Consider the following 23,963-nt stretch of genomic DNA (forward strand, 5'->3'; position numbering starts at 1 on the left):
ATACTTCACGATTCGTGACTACGTCGTTCCTCCTGTATGACCGTTCTGCAAAATGAAGCATCATAAGCTGCGGCGTAATTGGCACTGACATTTCATAAATATAATGGCTCTACAGATCAGGCCCCTACATGATCTTGGACACAAACCTACTGCTACATTTGCCCGGTGCTGTTCTAATCCTGTTGACATTTTGAAGAAATCAAATTTTGCTTTTCAATTTTTTTTTTGTTGGGGCCTAAAACAATTCCCTACACACACACACACACACACACACACACACACACACACACACACACACACACACACACACACACACACACACACACACACACACACACACAATAAGGTATGGGGTCGGGGATCATTTCATATTGCCTCTCACATCGCTCCAAGGGCTTGGGCACTATAGAGCAAGAAAAAAAAACCAAATACAACTTGTTTTAGTTTTAATTTTTTTTAACCTAAAACACTCCCTGATGAACTTCTGAAAGTTTGACGAAGATCCGTTCAGCCGTCTCTGAGAAAAATGGAGACACACATCTCTCTTGCCATCGAGATTGTGCACGCTGTGGGCAGGACATGTGCTCGACCATGGAAGCTGGATCGTGAACGTTATTTCTTCCACGGGCTTGGCTTGCTTGGGATGAAGTGGAAAGTCAGAAGAACATTCAACTCACTGCTCAAACTCAGAGGTGGGCAACAGCTTCCTCTTCTGGCACTTTCTCACCAAGCTTGATTAGACACTTATTAGTAAAATGTTGATAACAGGTGGCATGAAAATTTCACTGTACTCAACTTCAACCACATCTGCTCATGATCCTTTGAGATGGCATATTGGCAATGGTCGTCCATTCCTACCCACTTCTTCAAACATTAGCGATATTTACTCCATCCGAGTGGAGTAGATGGGTGAAGAGCCATTTTTTCTGGTCGACATGACCAACCCATCACAATTGTTTGGGTGCAACCATTTTGCACGTCATGTGACGCAAGCAAGTTCTCTGATCGGTCGAGATTCAAAAGTAGCGCTCATTACTTCCCCCCACTGAAGGTGGACGGAGGTTATGTTGTCACCCTGTTCGTTAGTCTGTGAGCATGATATCTCAAGAAGTTTTAGGCAGATTCGGTTGAAACTTGGTGGCCGGGTTTGCTGTGTGACAAAGATGTATCGATTCGAATTTGGCGAAGATCCGGATCCGGATACAGTCCTAAATTTTTTTTTTAGTGATTCTCTACCAATGAGAGATAGGGCTAAAAATGACGTATATAGCACGATATCTTAAAAAGTTATGGACGGATTCGGATGAAACTTGGTGGATGAATTGGTTAGGTGACAAGACCGAGCCGATTAGATTTTAGTTGAGGTCCAGATCCAGATCCGGCTTATCAGTGAGATACAAAACGCAAAGTATTCAGCCTGGCAGAGGTATGCACTCTACCGAGTGCTGCACTAGTTACTCAGGTTTGAAGGTGAGAAATAGTCTAACCTAAAAGCTTACAAAACCTCAAAACTGTCAGGAATCAATAATTAAACTTCCAGTATATTGTTGCGGATTCGCGCCCGCCGGCGTGCGAGCGGCCACGTAACTCGAATCGCGGCACATCGCCCACCGGACGGACAATTCTGTCGTGACCCTCTCGGACTAACGCCGGGAACTAGTTACGGGTGGGCCTTTCGGCCTCACCACGATCGTGCCAATCGGCCCCCCGCATGGGATAGGGTTGTTCGCCAAATTCGACCTACCTAAGTACCCACACGGAGGGTAGACCGGGCGATCGCACCTCGCCGCAGGTCGACCCTGGACACAGGCCACTTAAGCGACCCGTTCCATACTATCGGGATAACCGAGCGGTGTTATCATCAACCTCGTCGGTTCCGATTAATTATCGGGCGTATTTAGCCCACTACCAACCCTGTACGTGAAGTAAGATGGAGATTCAATTAAAGAAAAGACGAAGCGAAACGGGAAAAACAGTTCAACATGAGGCACATTTATTCCGCGGCAAACGGAAAGCACACATATACAATTACAACAATTATGCACCAAAAGCAAATGTAACAAAAGAAACACAACAATGCAGATCTACTACCGACTACACGAGCACAGGGCAACACTCACACAGTTTTACTTTACAGACGGCGCCGACAACACATATACTCAAAAGCAAAAGAAAGGGGCCACCCTCAACTACAAGGGGACAGACGTGGTCTGTGGGCGCGAGACCGGGCGGAGCCTATCCGTCTTGTGATGAGCCGCAAATATGGTGGCGGTGCCCCGACTCTGTGCTCCTCCGCGGGTTTCGTTGGCACTGCTTGGAATGGGGTGGGAACGGGGCCCCCCTTTCCGCACTATCTCAGCGCGGGGGGGAAAAAGGGGGGAATTGTTGATGCTCTGGGGAAAGAGGATAGCTGGCTTGCTTGGGTCCCGCGACGAGCGACTCCACTGCGACCTCGACCGCGTTCCCGGCTTCCCCTCTCTGCAGCTCCCCGACAGACTCCGAACCCCGACAGACTCCGACTCTCCTCCAGACCTGTCTTGACCGCTGCCGCCACACTCCACTGCCGCCACACCCTCCAACTCGCACGAGCCCAAAAAACTGCGACTGCCTCCAACTGCTTCCGACCCAAAACAAAAACTGACTGAATTCGCCCCGCGCTCGGCACTTTATAGTGCGGCAGGAGAACCCATATGCAAATTTCCGTATCAGGATGAGCTCGGGGGTGGAGCCACGCTCACCCATTGGACGGAGGAAAAGTGGGCGTGAACCTCCCCTGATCCTCGAATTTGCATATATCGATTCTACTCCGACGCGCCTGGAGGCGGGGCCAAATCGCCCCGCACTTAATGATTGGACGGATCGGAAGTGGGCGTGTATCATTCCTGATCCGACCTCTCCTCGGAAAGGCCGCACTTTGTACCCGCGGCTCAGCGCGCGTCCCGCACGAGGCCAGGACAGCCTGACGCTCGGTGCCCACAAGCGGTGTGGGAATGGCGGCAGAAGGAGGAGAGGTGAAGGTGGTGGAGGGTTTATTGTGGCGGTGATGGCCATGGCGACGCTTGGAATGGCGGTGATGCGATGTTTACAGGAGCGAGCCGTGACGGTAAAGGTCGTGGCTGTTGGCGTTGTTGTTGTTGTGAAGCGGCGTTGCGGTTGGTGGTTGTTGTGTGATGGCGGTTGAGACGTGGTTGGCTCAAAATAAAGATAGAACAGAAAAACGGCTATCTTAAAGGGTCGCAGCCCGAATGAATCACATTTATTCCCTCTAAACAACGGGTTTGGGGCTAACTACACATGTACTTACAGAGATACCTCACCTACGGGACCTGAATGGTGGTTTGCGAATTTCCTCAACCACAACAATATTCTAGATCATATCCTGTTATCTGAATACTGAACTAATATTAATATTTTCGACTTTCATACCTCGGAACGAGAATTGGTGATGAATTGTCTCAGCTTGCAGCCGAGAGTGAAAGACTGACGGACACACAGACAGAGTTGTTTCATATGCAGCCTGTGGCTGCTGGTTGGATCGTTTTTTTCTGGAAGCGTGGCTGTGCAGCTGATGCAGTGCCCCTCTTGCCAGTAAGCTGGTACTCATTTTGCCGACCTCGGAGGACGACTGGCTGAATCAACCCACCGAGTGTTATTATTTTAACGGTCGGTACGACGGGCTGAAACTCAAGAACCTAAGATGTTAATCCAGCCCCCCCCTCACCGTTAAGCCGACACCAGGTTTACAGACAGCGTGAACCAATTGGTTTCCTCCACTTTGTACTGCACATGTGGAGTAATTAACACGGCAGTGAATAAAACTGCAGAAAAGGCCATTGTTGCCATCGATGGTATCGAGTAATTGCAGTTTGCCAAGACACAAATCCATTTTGTGCTTTTATGTCAATTCATCTTGTTATGGAGAAACACTCAAATAAATACAAGGAAATCAGACACAGGTGGAGGACATTCAGCCCATCGTGCCTGCGAGACATCAACACCGCACTAATTTATCAACACAAGATCCAAAGAAGAAAATGCAAAATGTATTATTATTATTATTATTTTAAAAAGTGTTTTTGTATTTATGTATTTATTTAACATTTTGTAGTTTTTGTCATTTTTTTTTTCTCAGGGGAGGGGGCATGAGCTTGGTTAAAAACATACATCAACCACACAACACCATTTGATGAGACGCCCCCCCCCCCACCACCAACAGCACTCTGCACACACGCACACAAACACCCATAAATACTCAAGCTACCTCAAAGCCCTGTCAACATCCCTATACCCCTCTATATCCATAACTTCCAGGTACCTATCTAATTCCAATTTAAACTTATCTACTGTTTCTGCTGCCACTACCTTTCCTGGGAGACAATCCATGCATTAACTACTCACCGAATAAAAGACCCCTGACTTACTACCATATTAACTCTCCTCTTCTTTACTCTCAGGTTATGGCCCCTGGTCCTATCACTGTCTACTCTGTTCAAGAATTCATCTGCACTTATTTTGTCTATACCTTTCATTATATTAAACATCTCCATCATATCTCCTCGGGACCGCCTCCTGTCCGGTGTATAAAGCCCCGTCTCCTTCAGCCGCTCCTCATAGCTGAGTCGAACTAGGCCCGGAATCAATCTAGTAGCCCAGTGCTGAACCCTCTCCATGGCATCTGTGTCCTTCCTGAGTTGTGATGACCAGGACTGCACACAATACTCTAGATGTGGTCCTCACTAAATTCCTGTACAATGTTAACACCACCTCTTTTGATTTATCAATGATCCCCCTCCGAATACAACCTAAACCCCTATTTGCTTTACTTGTCGCTGCCTGGCACTGTGCTGCTTGCTTACCTCCCATATCTATTACCACACCCAGATCCTTGTCCTGTGTGACACGCTCCAAAATTACCCCTTGCATCCTGTAATCTCTATTTTCATTGTTCTTTCCCATCCCCAACACCTTACACTTGCTCAGGTTAAATTCCATCTGCCAGTCTTTTGCCAAATCTAAGCAAGTATCAATACTTTCCTGTATCTGATCACCACCCCCTCTGCGATCCACTTTACCTTTATAAACATATTGAAACCTTCTCATCCACCTCAATGTGTAGTGAACTGGAAAATGGCAAATTCTAAGGACACAGCGACACCGCCTCCTAATGCTAACTCTACAAATCCATTTCATGTTAAGCCGATTCAAGAAGGAATTGCACAAAACTTGCAAAACACGGTCCGAGGGGCACAGAATCTCACCCTGACACGTGTGTCACGTCACAGGTTCGACATAGTGAGCTGTCGCTGTGAGGCACTCGCCCCTCTCCCCAAGCCCGTACATTCCGCAGCGGTCGTCGCTTGCAACAACAAGATATTCGTGTTTGGAGGAGTGAACGAAGCTGGTCGATGTGCCAGCGTGATCCAGTCATACACACCACTGAGCAATGAGTGGACCTTCATCGAGACCCCGATGATCGGTGAGAATAATTACACAGGAGGAGTAAATTTGGCCCACATCATGTCTGTGCTTTATGGACACCCCATTCATTTAATCTATCAGTTAATTCATTATCGATGATACGAACCCAATCTTCACCATTTACTCAATTCATCTAGGTGGAGAGAAGGGGATGGTTGGGGCTGTGCCAGATGAAGGCTTTGGGGGACCCAGGCCACTTATTAAGATAGGGACCCTTGTGTATTCCTCCATATTATAAACTGAAATAACATCACAAGTGAGAGTATCCAGTATTCCATTCAGTAATCTACTTGCAATTTAACTCGTGTTTTCCTTGCAGAAAAAGTTCCCGAAATAATATAATTATGGTTCATTTGAAAAACATGTATTTTTTTTATCCATGGCAGCCAGGTGGGACCACATGCCCCCTGTATGGGGGGTGCAGAGGGAGAGGGAGGAGGAGGATGACTGGAAGAGGGATAACTGTGGAGCAGGAACAGGAACAGGAACATAACCTGGTTTTGTTTATTTAGAGATGCGGGAGATTGTAAGGGAGGAATAAATAAACATCGATAGAACATTCTCTTTCTGACAAGACCCTCTTACAGACACTACAATCATCACACGTGTATGCAATCATCTATACCTAAGTTACCTACCAGTCCTGCCAATGTCCTTGTACCCATCTCTTTCCAATGCTTTCAGATAACTATTCAATTCCGGTTTAAAACTATCTACTTTTATACTGCCAATAACTTTCCAGGGAGACTATTCCATTCCTTAACTACTCGTAATGAAGACCCTTGACTTACTCCATCCTTACTCTCCTATTCTTTAGTCTATACTCTATCACATTGACATCTGGTCCTATCATAGTCTTTTTTTTTTTACTGATAAACTCTTCTGCACTTATTTAATGCATAAAACTTATCTAATTTCTATTGCATAAAGTCCTGTCTCCGATAGCCGCTCCTCATAGTCTCACGAGGCCCAGAATCAATCCAGCTGATAGCCGGTATTATAAATATTCTTCTTCTTGTGTAAAGAAAGTTTAAACAAGTTGATAATATGCATTATGGTGATGTTGAAATCTGAGTGAGAATAATTCCAAATTTTCAAAATATTTCACTTCACTCATTTTAAAACGAGGTGAAAACCAAACAATCCAACATGGAGCTTTGCAGTGAAGCAGAAGTGATTGTTGTTTATGCCGTGTTCAGAGATATAAGCACCAATGATGATTGACGAAGCTGATGTTAAGACCCTGTCACACCTTGACGTTTTAGCCAGCGTATGGCAAGGTCTCAAAATGTATGTAAAACGCTGGCGTACGCTGAACTATTGATGTTTTTTATTTTTTATTTTTGGGCGTATAATAACGTGTTGGACGTATGCATAACGTATTAGTAACGTACACAGAACGTTTTAATCACATGTAGATAACTTATACCAACGAATGCTGAGCGTGTTGTCGGCGTTCACAACCTATGCCCAACGATAGTCTAACTTATGCATAGCGCGGCAGCGTATCGCCGACGATCACGTGGCGTAGACTATTAATAGGCTGCGGCTCGACGATTCAAATCATAACCGCACTGGACATCGAAGTGTGAAGCCGCTGTCACACCTTGACGTTTTAGCCAGCATATGCCGACGTATGAAAAATTTGCCGAACCAAGCTGGCACACGTCGAATACGTTATGGGTAAGTTTTGTATACGTTAATAGCACGCTGGCATATGTCGTCATACGTCGAGTACGTCGAGAAATTTTCAACATGCTGAAAATTTCTCGATGTACTCAGCGTATGACGCACATTCCGCATACGCTGGCATAAGTTGTCGGCATGCTACGCGATCGTTGACACACGTCGACATATGTTACTTGTACATTACTCATAAGTCGAAACACGTCAAGGTAATGGTTAGCGTCAGTGTTCCAGACTCCCTGTTTTTTTTTTTTTCCTTCGGTATGACGGTGATGTTGACACTTCGATTTCTAGTGCGGTTATGATTTAAATCGTTGAGCGGCAGCCTATTAATTATATTATATGATAACCACTAGAAATCGAAGTGTCAACATCACCGTCATACCGAAGAAAAAAAAAAAAACAAAAAAAAAAACAGGAAGTCTGGAACACTGACGCTAACCATTACATTGACGTGTTTCGACTTACGAGTAACGTACAAGTAACGTGTGTCAACGATCGCGTAACGTGCCTACAACACGTTACTCATAGGTTAGAAATAAGTTTCGGGTACGCTAAACATTACCTCGACGTGTTTCGACTTATGAGTAACTTACAAGTAACGTGTGTGGACGTGTGTGGACGTGTGTCAACGATCGTGTAACGTGCCTACAACTCATGGCCAGCGTTATGCGGAACGTGTGAGTCATACGCTGGCATACGTCGAAAAATTTCAAGCATGGAAAATTTGTCTAACACCTCGGCATACTACGACGTATGCCAACATACAAAGACGTCTGCCAGCGTACTACAATGTATGCCAGCGTGCTCTTAACGTATACAAACTTACCCATAACGTATTCAACGTGTGCCAGCGTTTTAGCCAAATTTTGCATATGTCAGGCATATGCTGGCTAAATCGTCCTGGTGTGACAGGGCCTTTAATTGACTTCCAAGCAGATGGAAGATGACCTCAGGCAAATTACAGTACAGAGTGAATAGAGCAGAATAAGCCTGGTGTGGGCTTAGTGGTTAGGGTGGTGGCTAAGGATCTTATGGTCCTGAGTTTGAGCTCCATTGACTATTGAATTGACATCAGGTGGGGTTGACTCAGCCTGTCATCCTTCTGAGGTCGGCAAAACGAGTACCAGTGTTCTGGTAGAGGGGCACAGCATTAGCAGCATAGGCGTGCTTCCAATAAATGAGAGCTACCCTGGCAGCCAAGCTACCATATGCAGGAATAGAAGAGCAGATTGTTTGTGAAGTACAACATGCCGTATTTTGACTAAATCTGTCAGCAAAGCGATGGGCAAAAATACCTTTTATACACAGGTATACTTGTACATATTACTTCGACAAAATTCGGACACATCTCCTCTCTGTTAGCACAAATGCCTGTTACCCACATGACCAAACAGACGTTTCTTTACATGGTGATGCACCTTGCCTTGATTTTTGGATGACTATGGAAAGTTTGGATGCAATTACAGAATAACTAACATTTGTGTTGATGTAAAAACCCATATACTTTGAAAGATCCACAGTGCTTGGTTTAACATATCCATCTGGTCAGAATTTTTGGAAGAAACTGATGCTCCATGAAATCAATAATAATGGTGATATTGGACAGCCAGCATCAGATGTCATAGAAACTATTAATAATCACATTGATTCAGACTTTGAATCATAAAAGCTTCAAAGTACTAAACGAATCTCCTAATCTTCAGATGACAATGAAGTTCTGATTACATTCAGGGGAGAGGTTGTCGGGTTAGTGGGAGGGTAGGAGAGAAAGTGCTGGGTTTGGGAGTTTGTCGATCAGGCTCACATCATGCAGGAATAAAATCAATGGCTAGCTACTGAGTGCAGCTTTTGATTAAAGGTGAGCAATCCAAGATGCTATCAGGTGCACATGCATTAAAAAAACCAAAAACACAAACACCTGCATGTGCACGCACACACACGCACGCACACGCACACACACGCACGCACACGCACACACACACACCAGCAAAAATAAAAGAATACGTATAGCAATAAAGTACAAAAAAAACAAAAAAGGAGGAAATGAAATCAAGGCCTTCCACATTTTGGTTTAATTAATATCCTTGTACATGTTACACACATAGGCAAGGAGAGCTGACAGGATGACCCAGATGTACACTGGTATGCACACTCACCTTCAAGCTGTTGAACCTGGGTTAGAATCCCGACCCAGCTATAAACTGTCATCCTGTTGTTTCACAGGCAGGGTTATTCATCAATGTGTGTGCCGTCAGATGGATATTAAACAAGATGCCCTCTCCACCAGTATTAGTTGGTGGATGTTGAAGATCCCACTGTGTCCTTCGCGGAGAGGTGGTGAGATATTGCCGGCACCATGAACAAATTACAAATTATTGTTCTAACCTACAGGGGGCACTGCATCAGCAGCACAGCTGCGCCTTGAGCAATGATGTAACCAGCAGCCACAGGTTGCATACAAAATGAATGAATGAGCAAGGGGAGTGGATTGGGTGGTATGATGAGAATAAACTGAGTAAAAAAAAAAGAGGGCAAGGAGGTGGGGGGGATTAAGGAAGGGTGGAGAAAAGGGAGAAGTGAAAAAAGCAAACTTCCACCATTTTGTGTATGTTAAGGCCCTGTCACACCTTGACGATTTAGCCAGCGTATGCCGACATATGAAAAATTTGTCTAAAACGCTGGCACACGTCGAATACGTTATGGGTAAGTTTTGTATACGTTAAGAGCACGCTGGCATAAGTCGTAGTACGCTGTCATATGTCATAGTACGCCGAACTTGTCGACAAATTTTAATATGCTTGAAATTTTTCGACGTATGCCAGCGTATGACTCACGCATTCCGCATACGCTGGCCATAAGTTGTAGGCACGTTACGCGATCGTTGACACACGTCCACACACGTTACTTGTAAGTTACTCATAAGTCGAAACACGTTGAGGTAATGTTTAGCGTCAGTGTTCCAGACTCCATGGTTTTTTTTTTTCTTCGGCATGACGGTGATGTTGACACTTCGATTTCTAGTGCGGTTATAATATAATATAATTAATAGGCTGCCGCTCAATGATTTAAATCATAACAGCACTAGAAATCACTGTCAACATCACCGTCATGCCGAAAAAAAAAAAAAACCATGGAGTCTGGAACACTGACGGGTTCCTCCTGTGTGAACCCCATTTTTATATACCAATTCCCCTAAACGCTGCCAATAAGCCATTATACGGTAGCTGTAAGTTAGTAACACGTTCAGTAAGTTCTGTGGTCGTCCAGAAGACGTCAAATACATCTACATACGTCAATATGTGTTGGAGATAGGTTACACATAGGTTCAAAGCACGTTACTCATAGGTTCAAAGCACGTTACTCATAGGTTAGAAATAAGTTTCAGGTACGCTAAACATTACCTCGACGTGTTTCGACTTATGAGTAACTTACAAGTAATGAGTGTCGACGTGTGTAAACGATCGCGTAACGTGCCTACAACTTATGGCCAGAGTATGCGGAACGTGTGTATCATATGCTGGCATACGTCGAAAAATTTTCAACATGCTGAAAATTTGACAACGTACTCGGCGTACTACGACGTATGCCAGCTGCTTCAGTGTGCTCTTGACGCATACAAAACTTACCCATAACGTATTCGACGTGTGTCAGCGTATTCGGCAAATTTTTCATACGTCGGCATACGCTGGCTAAAACGTCAAGGTGTGACAGCGGCTTTACACTTCGATGTCTAGTGCGGTTATGATTTGAATCGTCGAGCCGCAGCCTTTTAATAGGCTACGCCACGTGATCGTCGGCGATACGCTACCGCGCTATGCATAAGTTAGACTATCGTTGGGCATAGGCTGTAAACGCCGACAACACGCTCAGCATTCGTTGATATAAGTTATCTATATGTTATCGAAACGTTCTGTGTACGTTACTCATACGTTATGCATACGTCCAACTCGTTATGAATACGTCCAAAACTGGAAAAAAAAACATCAATAGTTCAGCGTACGCCAGCGTTTTACATACATTTTGATACCTTGCCATACGCTGGCTAAAACGTCAAGGTGTGACAGGGCCTTTAAAACTCAAGTGCCCCCTCATTGTCATGTGTTTAAAACGGTTTTTACCCGAATCAATAGGAATTCACAAACACCATGGATCTCTGTTTTACAATTTCAATTTTAGCTCGCCTGTTCGAAGAACAGAGAGCTATAGCGATACCCCCGCCATGAGCGTCAGCGTGAAAATGTTAAAGTTTTTGGTGCAAGTTATTTAGAAGCTTGCCATTCATTTAATATGTGCACTAGGATGCTGATATTTGGCATGGAGGTTCCTTTGGGGTATATTAATTATTGATATTGTGAAGTTGAAATAAAAAAATAATTTCAAATGTTTTAAACTTAACTTTTTTTTAGCACATCAATGTTAAAGTTTTTTCCTTTCTTATGTTTTTATCTACCACACTATTTTTTACTGATAACAATATACAAATACATATATTGGTTTAAAATTATTTGGATCAGACTTCACTGCAATGCTTTATAAAAAATATTATTAGACTAGTCTTTGAAAAACGATAAATGTATACTGTAAACAGGCATTGGGTGGCTTTGACACAAACTCTCTGGTTACTCAACTATTAGCTCAATAAAATTGCTCATCTTTGTCTGCATTGGTGGGCAATTCCAATAGCAGTTTGTTTTTAAAATTAAGGTCAACATATGTATGTTAAGTGCCATGGGAAGCAAACATAACTGACGCTTCAGGGATTAACCCTTCCTCTCTTACTCCATCAGCCTAACTCAAAACATCAGCTTCACTTTGCTTCGCATTGTCGACAGAAAAGCTTTTATCAAACTACAGTTCAAAACCTATCAGTTACAGAACTCATTTCAATGCAAAATCCAGTCGGATATGAACTATTACATGCATTGCAAAATGTGATTTCAAGTTCTCACCCCCCCCCACCCCCACTCAACCCCGATTCCTCAACCCCCTCCTTCCCAACACCTCAACCTCCCTCTACCATATCTCTGCCCCCCCCCCAACCACAACTTGCTGTCCTTCCCTCCCCCTATCTTCCAGTTCTTAATAACACCACACAAAGATATACAGTACAAAGAGAAGGCCATTCCTTACATGATGCCTGTGTTGTTCCTGTTCCATTTGTTAAGAATAATTTTATAAGTAAACCAGACGACCCGTGAACCCGTTGGGTTCCCTTTGTGACCGGTTGATGAAAAAAAAAATAATTTCAAGAATAAAAAAAAAGATAGCTCCAGCGAACTATACCGCTGAGGTTGTTTGCATTGATCAAATAATCCCGAAGAGTACTTGACTGAATCAGGAATTGATTTTTTAATAATTTTTTCGTTGCCCGATTTGAACGAAACTTGATACTGCACACCACAGGCGAATGGTGAGTAAGGTGGCCCTAAAATGTTTGCGCTATCGTGTACCGTTTTGGCTTAATTTCAGGAACATACATACATACAAGATGAGAGTTTTAGTCATATAATAATATAGAGAGACAGATAAAAAAAGCATATAAAATCACAATCTCACGACATTCCATAATCTCGAGATTCTTCAGTAAAACTAGAAATTAAGTAAGCTAAATGATAATAAAAAAAATATACCAAAATGGAACTCAATAGAGCACATACCTCCACCAGGCTAAACAGTTTACATTTTGTATCCATCCCACTGATTGGCCGGTTCTGCATCCGGACCTTAACCAAAATCGAATCTGCTTGTTCTTGTCACCTGCCCAACTCATCCACCAAGTTTTGTCATAACCCGTCCACAACTTTATGAAATATTGTGCCATGTATCGTTTTCGCCCCATCTCTCAATTATGAAGAATCACTTAAAATTCTCATGTCCGGATCCAAATCTTCAGCAAAATCTACTCTATTTGTCCTTGACAGGCACCCAACCTGTCCACCAAGTTTCGTCTGAATCCCTCCATAAAATTGAGATATTCTGCTCACAGACAGATAGACAAACGTGGGGTGAAAACATAACTTCCGTCCACCTTAAGTGGCGGAGGTAATAAGCCTCCTATTATGTTAGAGTGCATGTAGGAACTCTAATATTACCCCCCCCCACCTTCCCAGCTTTGTTTCCTCTATGGCCCCCAACCCCAACTCTGTCCTTCCCTCCCCTTTTTCAAGAAACTGGCACAGGAAGCCATTCAGTTCAACATGCCTATGTTGTTCCAGTTCCGTTTGTTCAGAACAGTGTTAAAAGTAAATAATGATGGAATGTTAAATTCACAATCACTTCTGCCTTTCTTCCCATTCTTAACACTTCTGTTCCCCTGCATTAAGAACAATGGTAAAAGTAAATAAATTAAAAAAACATCTAAAATCACAATCTTGCAAGATTTCATTATCTCGTGATTCTCCAATAAATATAGCAGTTAAGTATGCTAAAGATTAAAAAAAAAACATCATTCGTAATAGGAAAAAAAAGAATAAAAAACTGGAACTTCTCAGACAAAGACCTTTAAACGATATATGTTTTATGGTCCCGAGTTGAGTAGTTTAAGAGAGAATTGTTGGCTAGACAAACGGAGAAACAAACAAACAAAATAAGTGTATCATTATATAGACATATGGGTTTCATGGTTCCTGGTCAAGTAATTTTAAAGATAAGACTTTCATTATATTCGTAGCTCATTTCGCCCACCCCAACCCTCACACAGACTGGCAAGGACTGCAAAGCAGCCATCTCATTTCAGGACTGGTCTCACATATGTACTGCCCCTGATATGAACTCAGCGTGGGAATTTTTATTTGTATACATCGTCATGGCTCGTGGAAGAGCTAGTACACTGAATGGAGCAGTACGGAACAGACAAGAACAGGATGCAAAATACGCATGCATGGGGTGTACAAGATGGACACAGAAGGAACCTCCAAGGAGGGAAAACTGGAAAATTAGGAGGAATTTGGGTGGGGTTAACGAGGGTTGAAAATATCATAGTTTTGGATTGTTGACGATCTGAAATGGTGGTGAACAGCTGTCTTGAAGACCTGGATGGAAGAATGAGATTGAAGAGAATGTTGAAGTTGATTCCACAGGTGGGGGAAAAAAGAGGAACAAATGAGAGGAGGTGAGCAGTGATCCTGGATTTCAGTCGTTTCACCAGAAGGGGGTGGATGGTGGACCATGTGAGCCATGCAGAAACCTTGGGGTGGGGACAGAGCACAGAAAGAACAGAGGATGCCAGACCAGAAAGGAGGCGTAGAAGACAGAGAGACCACCGACCTGTCTGCGATGGTGAAATGATCGACCCATGGACTCAGCTTCAGCATGGGAGATTCCAATGATGTTGGAGGCCTCATTTTCCACCATGATATCAATGATCTAGTTCGGAAATGATCACGACCTAATTGTGGGCATCTCTGATGCCCCCAAGAAGGGTGTAGGAGTAGTTATCACCGCTATACAAAGTTAAAACTTAGATAATGATCAGATTTAGCAATTATCAGTTTTTCAGACCTGTCACATTTGTTTCACTTAAACTAGCACAGAAAAAGCTACAACGAGAAAGCATCCCAAATGCAAAGCCCGTCCACATTCACTTTATATGCAAAACAAAACTTGATAAAAACAATAGCTAATATTTTTAAAATACTATTTTCTTAATTAGTGCTCTCCATATTCTCATAATAAAGGTTTGTTGAAAATTTGATTGCAAAAGCTCAAGTGGTAAAGAAAGAAACATGGAAGTTTTAGGCATCTGTTCTACGAGTTCCTGCAACTTTCCATAAACTCCTCCACATTTTCTTCATCTGCAGCAGAAGTTGGAGCATACATCCAAATGATGGTGGTGGCCACTCGATGTCCTTTCAACCTCACTGATATTAACCCATCATTGGCTGGGTTGTCTCTCAGTGCTGACTCTGCCGTCCTCTTGTTTCAAATCACTGCCATTCCATTTATTTTACAGATTTTGTGACCAGAAACTGTCCCAAAGCAGTCCATCTAAGTTAACTTATCCCCAAAATTACAGTTCTTGTCCTCGCCGTCTCTATCTTTATTACATTGGACTTTCCCCAATTCATTGACCTTACATTCCATGTCCCAATTTAGTGAACTTGTGAGAAGCTCAGATTTTGAGTTTCATTTGTGGTGACCTCAGCAAATGGATTTCCTTGAGGGTTTGATCCAGTCCTGTTACCACGGGCAGTCCTACTCATCAAAACACTTTGCTCTTCCCCAGTCGCAATTTGGGTGCTTTAAAACCAGAGGGGGTAAGGGGGGCAGGTACTCATCGTCCTGCATCATAGCTTTATCTCTTAATTTTCTGATCACGATTGTTTTCTTGGTATGTAAGGAAGTGGTTTGCCATTGCCTTCTTCCTGGAAGTATCTCCAGTGCCCTACAAAAGTATACACCTATGCACCCCCTACCAATAATACCACATTTAGTTGAATTATGAATTATGTAGAAACTATTTTTCCAAATGAACTTTTTTACACATAACAGGACAGATCAAACTAAACACTATTATAATTGAAAGAGGTTACATGTCAGGAATACCTACAAAAAACATGCAAACGTATTCAGCTCCTTCCGTCAGTACTTGGTGGAAACACCTTTTGCATAAATGACTGCTACGAGTCTTTTTTGGGTAGGTCTCTACCAGCTTTACACCGTGAGATGGAGAAATCTTTGCCCATTCTTCACATGAAAATCGCTCTCATTCTGCCAAGTTTGATGGGGATCGATGGACTGCAATCTTCAAATCTAACACTAAATGTTTAATTGGGTTCAAGTCAGGACTTTGGGCCACTCAAGAACATTTATTTTCTTCTTATTCAGCCACCCCATTGTAGCAACTTTGTGCTTCAGATCATTGTCCTGCTGAAATGTGAATCTCCTACTCGGTTTCAGATTCATGGCTGTCTCAAACAGGTTTTCATCAAGGATTCTCCAGTACTTTGCACCGTCCATTGTCCCTTCTATCCTGACAAGCTTTCCAGTCCCTGCAAATGAAAAGCAGCCCCAAACATGATGCTGCCACCACCATGCTTGACAGTAAGGATGGTGTTGACTGGGTGATATGCAGTGTTAGGCTTGCGCCAGACGTAACACTGAATTTAGACCAAAAAGTTCAATTGTTGTCTTGTCTGACCACAAAACCTTTCTCCACGTGCCTGCAGTATCATTAAGATGCTTTTTCATAAATTCCATACAAACTTTTAGACATGTCCTTTTCAGTAATGGCTTCTTTCTTGCCACCTGTCCATAGAGGCCAGCTTTGTGAATAGAACGGTATATTGTAGATTGATGAACATTAACCCCCATCTTGGACCGAGAGCCTTGTAGATCTTTCAAAGTCATTGTCCGATTTACAGTGATATCCCGAACCAGTTTCCTGCTTGCCCGGCTGCTGAGTTTGGATGGGCAACCTGGCCTGGGTATAGTCTGGTAGTACGATACATCTTTCACCATACTCAAAGGGATAATGAGTGACTAAAATCTTATAACCCTCCCCTGAACGGTGCTTCTTGACCACTTTATGTCTTATATTTCTTTGGAAAGCTCTTTGGTCTTCATGTTTGCCAGGTTGGTTGACCAAGTGAGTTTCACCTTAAAACTCTGAAGAGAATTGAGGGAGTTTATTTTTAAGTTAAACCTCTGATTACATACTTCAACTGCAGCAGAAATTGAAGCATATATCTGAATGATGGTGGTGGCCATTGGATGTCCTTTCAACCTCATCTATCTATAATTCCAGCAATGTGTGTGTGTGTGACCGCTGTTTCTCAACAACCACTGGTCCGATCTAATTGAAACTTGCCAGGTATATTGCTGGGGACCTGAGGATGTGCCTTTTCAAGGTTTGATATTAATCGGACAGGTGGTTCCCAAGTTATGGCCATTTATTTACCAAACCAATGACAAGACACATTGTTGCATGGGCGTGGCCGATGGGGGAAGGGAAGCTCAGTCGCGTTCGCCATTACAGGTTACAACGTACGGACTTCCGGATAATGATGACTTCGTATTCTAAGAATTTCTCGATTTCTTATGCGCATTTATAGATAAACACAATGCCCCAAGTTATGATCGTTTTCATATTAGACGGTGCATAAATTTCGGTAACATTAGAGTACTGGTCTGCTCCGAACCATGAAGTAAATTTTTTTTCTCTCTCTTCTCTTCTCTTTTTGTTTTTCCTTGCCACGACATTGCGAAAAGGTAAATACGTTGGCGCTAATTGAATAATTGGGTATTAAAACTAAATTGCGAATAATCGTAACTGCGAATAATATGCGAACTTCTGGGCCACGCACGTACGGGCACGCGAGAGCGAATAAACGGCCTGTGTGGTTGTTGTTTGTTGCTCGCGGTTTGAATATTTACTTTTTTCTTTTTTTTTACGGGCACTAACTAGTTGATATTAACTTCTCTATCATTACATGCTTTACAACATCCAAAGTCTATTGCATTCAGCATTAAATCTGCACACAGCCCAGTTTCACATACAGGTGAGACATTACACTTATTCTGTAACCTTTCAAACAAATAATTTGCTCCTGAAGTGATGTAAAGTTATTATTTTATTATTAAGTAAAGAGTTTGAGTATTTATGCAACTGAGAGTAATCTGATTTTTTGTTAATCTAACTTATTCACATTTTATCTGATTTTTAAAGCGTTATCACTTTGGAGTAATTTGTGAAGAATATATATGAAGTTTGATTTGAAAGCATCATAGGATAAGCACAGGTGGCTTCAAAATGTGAAAACATTGGAGGGGGGTGAATAGTTTTGCAACCCATTGTATTCTAGACAAGTAAATACAACGCATCGCTTAAGGGAGGGTGGGGGGGACGAGAGAGAGAAGGAGGGAGGGGGAGAGAGAGAGAGAGAGAGAGAGAGAGAGAGAGAGAGAGAGAGAGAGAGAGAGAGAGAGAGAGAGAGAGAGAGAGAGAGAGAAGGAAGGAAGGAAGGAAGGAAGGAAGGAAGGAAGGAAGGAAGGAAGGAAGGAAGGAGGGAAGGAAGGGAGAGAGAGAGAGAGAGAGAGAGAGAGAGAGAGAGAGAGAGAGAGAGAGAGAGAGAGAGAGAGAGAGAGAGAGAGAGAGAGAGAGAGAGAGAGAGAGAGAGAGAGAGAGAGAGAGAGAGAGAGAGAGAGAGAGACAGAGGAGAGAGGCTAAGAATGCGGGGGGGGGGGGGGAGAACGATGCCTCACCAAACATCGCTGTACTCCTTGGGGGGGGGGAGATGAGGAGTGGGGAGAGAGGAGGGTTCTGGACTTGCGTTTAGTTGGGGGACTTGTGGAGAAGTGGGGGGGGTAGTACAGTATTGAACAAAATTGGGTATTTTAAAACGTCACGCGAAGACCGCACAAGGGGAGGGGAGGGGCAATAAAACGTGCCCAAACAGCAACATTTTCTTTTTAACCACCAGGTTCTATATAAAACTGGGTAGTAGCATTTAAAACCAACCATATATACCTGGCAAAGGCCAGCCTGCATGCATGCGGCTCGCACATGCAGTGACTTTTGCACCCCTCTGGTCAGCTCGCTCTGAATCCGATTCATACATGCTACCCTATGGGGAAATGGTTTTAATTTTTTTTAACCTGCTTCATTGTCTCCAAGCAACCGCTTAAATGGGTTTAGATGGTTTCCATGTATTTATATAAATATCTTGTTGATAATATTTTTTCTATTCGTGTTGTATTTCACCAATTCTATTTGGTGTCATTTTATGATCTCAAAGAAAACTTGTTTTAATCTATTGACAACCGTACCAGATTAGTTTCTTAAGAATATTGCTGTCTAAGAAAGGCATTTGTACAATATTAGCACACACACACACACACACACACACACACACACACACACACACACACACACACACACACACACACACACACACACACACACACACACACACACACACACACACACACACACACAATGACATTTATTAGTATAGATGGGTAATCCTGGCCATTATTCTTCATAAGAGAATCAATCCTCTGCTTACCATAAAGGCGATGCATCCATTACTGACAATATGTGCAAGCTGCCTGCATGGTAACTCTGATCAGGAAGTGAGAATAGGGTAGTACACCTTGCCCAAGGGTGGCCCACATGTTACTGAATACAAAAGCCACTTACTTGTAAAAAGGAGTGTTACGATTAAACCATTAGCCATTGGTTTCAAAACATGAAATGGAAGGCAGTGGCAGATTTCGATTCAGAGATCCTTTCTTCTACATGAGCTGTCTCAAATACGTTGGAGGGCTCTCGTGTTAAAGGGAAGGCAGATCGTTTTACTTTGGTCGGATGGTTTTTAGAAATTCTAGAAATAAAAAGCAAAGAAATCTGAGTGACATTTAATTTTCAGTGCAGGTCTGATTTTACCAGGAAAGCAATACCATGTCCAATAGGCAAAAGCATTTGGTGGTAAGCAGACTGCATGACAGCTGGTGGATAGATTGATGCTTCTCACAATGGCATTCGTGCTGCTCATTGCAGACAATAAGTTTGTGCCAGCTGTGATTCTGGATTCTCTCATATACATCCTGGGAGGTCCTTTTGCCCGGGCCATTACCATCTTCGACCCAAAGAAGGAAAACATAAAGACGGGACCAAACATGACGTGCAACCGCCTTTACAGCAGGTGAGTCAATATGAATTGTACGAAACCATTGTAGGAGCAAAATGGAGAAATTTGAAGATGGCCTTCATCCAAATAATAAATAAATTAGCAGTAGGAAAAGGCAAAGCACCACTTTACTTTTACCATCATGAAAATTACAAAACATCATCATTAGTATGAAATGTTAAGATGCTTTTGTGTTAACTTTGGCTCATGCAGGAGAATTGGGAAGAGTGGGGGCAATGCAGGTATCACCACTGTATATAAATACAGTATTTACACTGGCAATATTACATGTTTAAACGAGTACACATTTTATCACATTGGTAAGGTGGCAGCAACGAAGCTTCGTGGGGGGCCTCCTATTCACTTTTCAGCCACAATGCATTTTAAGACAGACTTTGCTGCATGTTGATCACAAGTCAATACATGGTGCAGCACCTATGAGGTATGGCCTTTGTTTTGAGCAACGGATTGTGTCTTCACCTTTTCAGCGCAGCAGTGGTGGGAGGAAAAATCTACGTTGTTGGAGGCCTCAGCAACTTGGATGGCCATGCTCTGAGCAGCATGGATGTGTATGACCCAGTTGAAAGCCGCTGGACTCTGATGCACAATCTGCCCTGCCCCGTGTACCTCCATGGCTGCACAGTCATCAAAAAGCACCTGAGCATCCACGATGCATAACACTTAAAACACATTTGTAATATGTTGGTATGTATTTAATGTTTGCCGTTTTGTATTGTAAACCTTAAAAGAGCTTATATTTGATACAGTGTGGTGTGTAATAATAATAATAATAATAATAATTTTGAAAAGCAAAATGAAATATGGAAATAAATAAAAGACTTGATCATCAACATTTACCGTACAAGTCTCACGATAACAAACATACATTCCATCGAATGGTTGTTCTACTCCGTCGCCAAACACACCTGTCCTCCCCCACCCCCCCCCCAAAAAAAAAAATAAAAGAGGTTGCCCACTGGCGTTCAGAGCACAAATATTTACTACCTTTCCGGCAGCATTACCCACCCCCACTTTCCACTTCGACACTCACCATTCTACAGGTTAGCTTACATACGGGTTTTTAGCTCACCTGGAACGTAGTTTAGGTGAAGTATTAGCTTCACGTGGTATCCGTCAGTGACCCAGTCAGTATGTAACCATTCGGATCTTCTTCTCCGAAACTACACGTACGATTTCGATGAAACTTGACCACAACCTTTATCACCTGTGATCCCAAAACCAATCGTCCTATTTTCATCATACTTCTGGAGTATGATGCTTCATCATACTTTTGTCGAACTTCTGAGGATCAAGGCCTCCTCATGCAGTGCAAATCCCATTTAAAAAATTGCATATTAATTAGGTCAGTTTAAAGGTCAAAGGTCATTATGATTCTGGGATCAGAACTTTTGACTTCTCAAAAAGTATTCACCCGATTTAGATGCAACCTGGAAGGAATCATCTCTGCATGATGTTTTCACAAGTTTGTTCAAATCATCGACTAATTCACATCTTCCGTGGGTCATCCATGCCTACCACTGGTTCCCTGGTTCGACCAGGTGAGCCCAGGGGCATTGCCGCTATGTTTTTGTATAAAAGTCAAGGCTTGCATCATAGTCCTTGAGCTGAGATGGAAATTGGTACCATCTTGAAGGACCAGAAAAAAGTGATATGACTGATTGAAGACACAAATGGAGATAATAAAACAGCATGATGGACCTTTGAGTAGAGTAGCTCAAGTAAATTATCTCCAATTTTCTGTTTTAGACCATTAATCGCTCGGACGGCGCTTTTGCGGACAAGATTTAAGGGTGCGTGGTCAGTTTGTGCCATGTATCCTTATTCTTCCACATCATATAGCGTATTCCCACATACCATTGGAAAGCGGACTTAATTTCCTATCCATTGGTATATAATCTGTGACTATAGGTTAAATGATAAGCATTTATAGGCTATAACATGCTTCGCTAAATAATCAAGCGAAGGCAAATTTGAGAGCAAAAACAGTCATTAAAAGTATACTTGTTCATAAATCATAACAGTCTAGTCCATGGATATAGCCAATGTTATTTCTTCTATATAGAGTGATATCTTAATATTATTTCAGGATGTCTGGCAGCTTTCTGTGATAATTATTGGACAAGTTATAGCGTTTTTCATGTTAAAACCCCTTAAGGTGTATATGCCAAGTATCTACCAGTCTATTACTGCCAAATGACCAGGCTCTCTGAGATGCACCCAGAGGTTCATCAGCACATGCCAGAAGGAGGTTTCTCAGTACAACTTGGTGCAACCAATACATTTGGTAGACCTCCTGTTGACCAAACCATTGAAGAAACAGTCACCAAGGACACAGACAGCCAGAGGCACAAAGGGATTCAGCTTGAAGCCTGCTGCTGTTAGCAGGTACTATGTCACAGCAGAATATAGAAGTACCTGTCTTAAACAAATGAGGCTGATGATGCATGATAGCTGCAGCAAAGAATGGTTCACACAGATTTGTCAGCTTCAAGAATGTGCAAGGATGAGACTGATGTTGACAGTTTGGTTTATCTGATGGAAGACACCTGGACAAACCAAGTCAAAATCCTTCAGAGCTGATAAGCATCTCAACTGGTGTCCCCAGAAGTTGCCAATGATCTTTTGACTGCTCACAAGAAAGGGGATGCAGCATATACAAATGATCAAATACAACGTATTGAAGGACGAGAAAACCCATGCTTTGACAGATTGCCAAAGATGCAGTTGAAGACATTTGATAATGCCCACAAAAGGATCAGCAGAAAACTACCTAACAAGGAGCAAGTCCTCAAAAGTGACAATAAACTGTTTGGACAGATGATACTCGTAGCTTCCAGCAGAAAGTTGAACATGAATGATGTACTGAAACACCTCCTCGGCCCCCTTCCTTCATCCTTGGCCAACTGTGATGGTACTATGAAGAAAAACAACAAAGCAGCCCTTGCCAGAAAGCTTGAAAGTAAGGTCTCTGCTGCGGAAAACGCCCAACACCCCTCAGCGTGCATCATTGATGGCATGAGTATTGTACAGAAGCTGAAAGCGGAGAATCTCACTTTTGATGAAGTGGCTGATATAATTCTTTCAGCTGTGCTGAATACATCAGTAATTAGCAACAGGGTTGATGTAGTATTTGATGTCTACAAACAGATATCTATAAAAGATACAGAAAGGGCCCTGAGGTCGACTGATGGAGGTATCCGCTTCACAAACATAGCACCCGGTCACCGAATACACCAATGGAGGAGTCTTCTGTCTTGTGACATCAGCAAGACGAAGCTGATCAAATTCATCACAGAGCAATGGGAAACAGAGCCCTACAGAATAAGACTTAGATACAAGGTCCTTTATGTCACATGTGAGGATATCTGCACCGAGATCACCCATGAGGCTGTAGTTGAAGTTGACAAGCTCCGTTCATCTCACGAGGAAACAGACACACGCTTGCTACTACACTGTAAGTATGCATCGTCAAGTTTCCATTCTGTGATAGTAGCTTCAGAAGACACAGACGTCATGATGCCATGTCTGGCTTTTCATGATGACATAGACTGTAATCTGTTCATCCGATGTGGATCATCAACCCGCACCAGACTTGTTGACATAACAAAAGTTGCTAGTGCTCTCGGCAAAAACATCTGTAAAGCTTTCTTGGGATTGCATTCCGCCACAGGCTGCGACACAGTAAGCGCTTTCAGTGGCCGTGGAAAGGTGACAGGACTCAAACTCCTCATCAACAATCCAAGGTTTCAGTGACTTAGGGAAAGACTGGACACTACAGGATGATCTCTTCCATGTGCTTGAGGAATTCAATTTCAAGCTGTACATGTCTCAAACTGAAATCACAGAAGTTAACGAGATGCAGTTTCAGTTGTTCCGTGCTAAGAATGGTGATATCCAGTCAGGACAACTCCCTCCTTGTCAGGATTGTTTGAAGCTTCATGCTACCAGAGCATGTCACCAAGCAGCCATTTGGCACCACAGTCTTTCAGTAACTCCACGTGTACCCAGTCCACTTGACTGTAATGGTTGGGTATTGGATGATGATGGTAGACTTACCATTGAGTGGATGTCTGGTGCCCCAGCTCCTGATGTTGTTCTGGAATTTTTATCCTGCAAGTGTAAGCGGGAGTGTAGACTGCCATCATG

At 42.9% G+C, this 23,963-nt stretch overlaps 1 protein-coding gene across 4 annotated transcripts in view; it reads left to right on the plus strand.

The window, feature by feature from the left end:
• LOC147026054 (kelch-like protein 29) overlaps positions 1–20,775 on the plus strand; it is a 162,081-nt gene extending 141,306 nt beyond the window's left edge. For 3 of the 4 annotated variants that reach the window (XM_085881057.1, XM_085881056.1, XM_085881055.1), the window contains exons 11-13: positions 5,283–5,476; positions 19,667–19,811; positions 20,285–20,775. In XM_085881057.1, coding sequence (XP_085737183.1) covers positions 5,283–5,476; positions 19,667–19,811; positions 20,285–20,474 — 529 coding nt within the window. In that variant the 3' untranslated portion in view covers positions 20,475–20,775. Of the gene's footprint in view, positions 1–5,282; positions 5,477–19,666; positions 19,812–20,284 lie in introns of those variants that run through there. The other variant, XM_085881058.1, reaches the window with a different exon arrangement.
• Positions 20,776–23,963: the final 3,188 nt, after the last annotated feature.

This window comes from Eptatretus burgeri, chromosome 5, assembly GCF_056783735.1.
Source record: "Eptatretus burgeri isolate ZD-2024b chromosome 5, Ebu_testis_v1, whole genome shotgun sequence".
Taxonomy (NCBI): domain Eukaryota; kingdom Metazoa; phylum Chordata; class Myxini; order Myxiniformes; family Myxinidae; genus Eptatretus; species Eptatretus burgeri.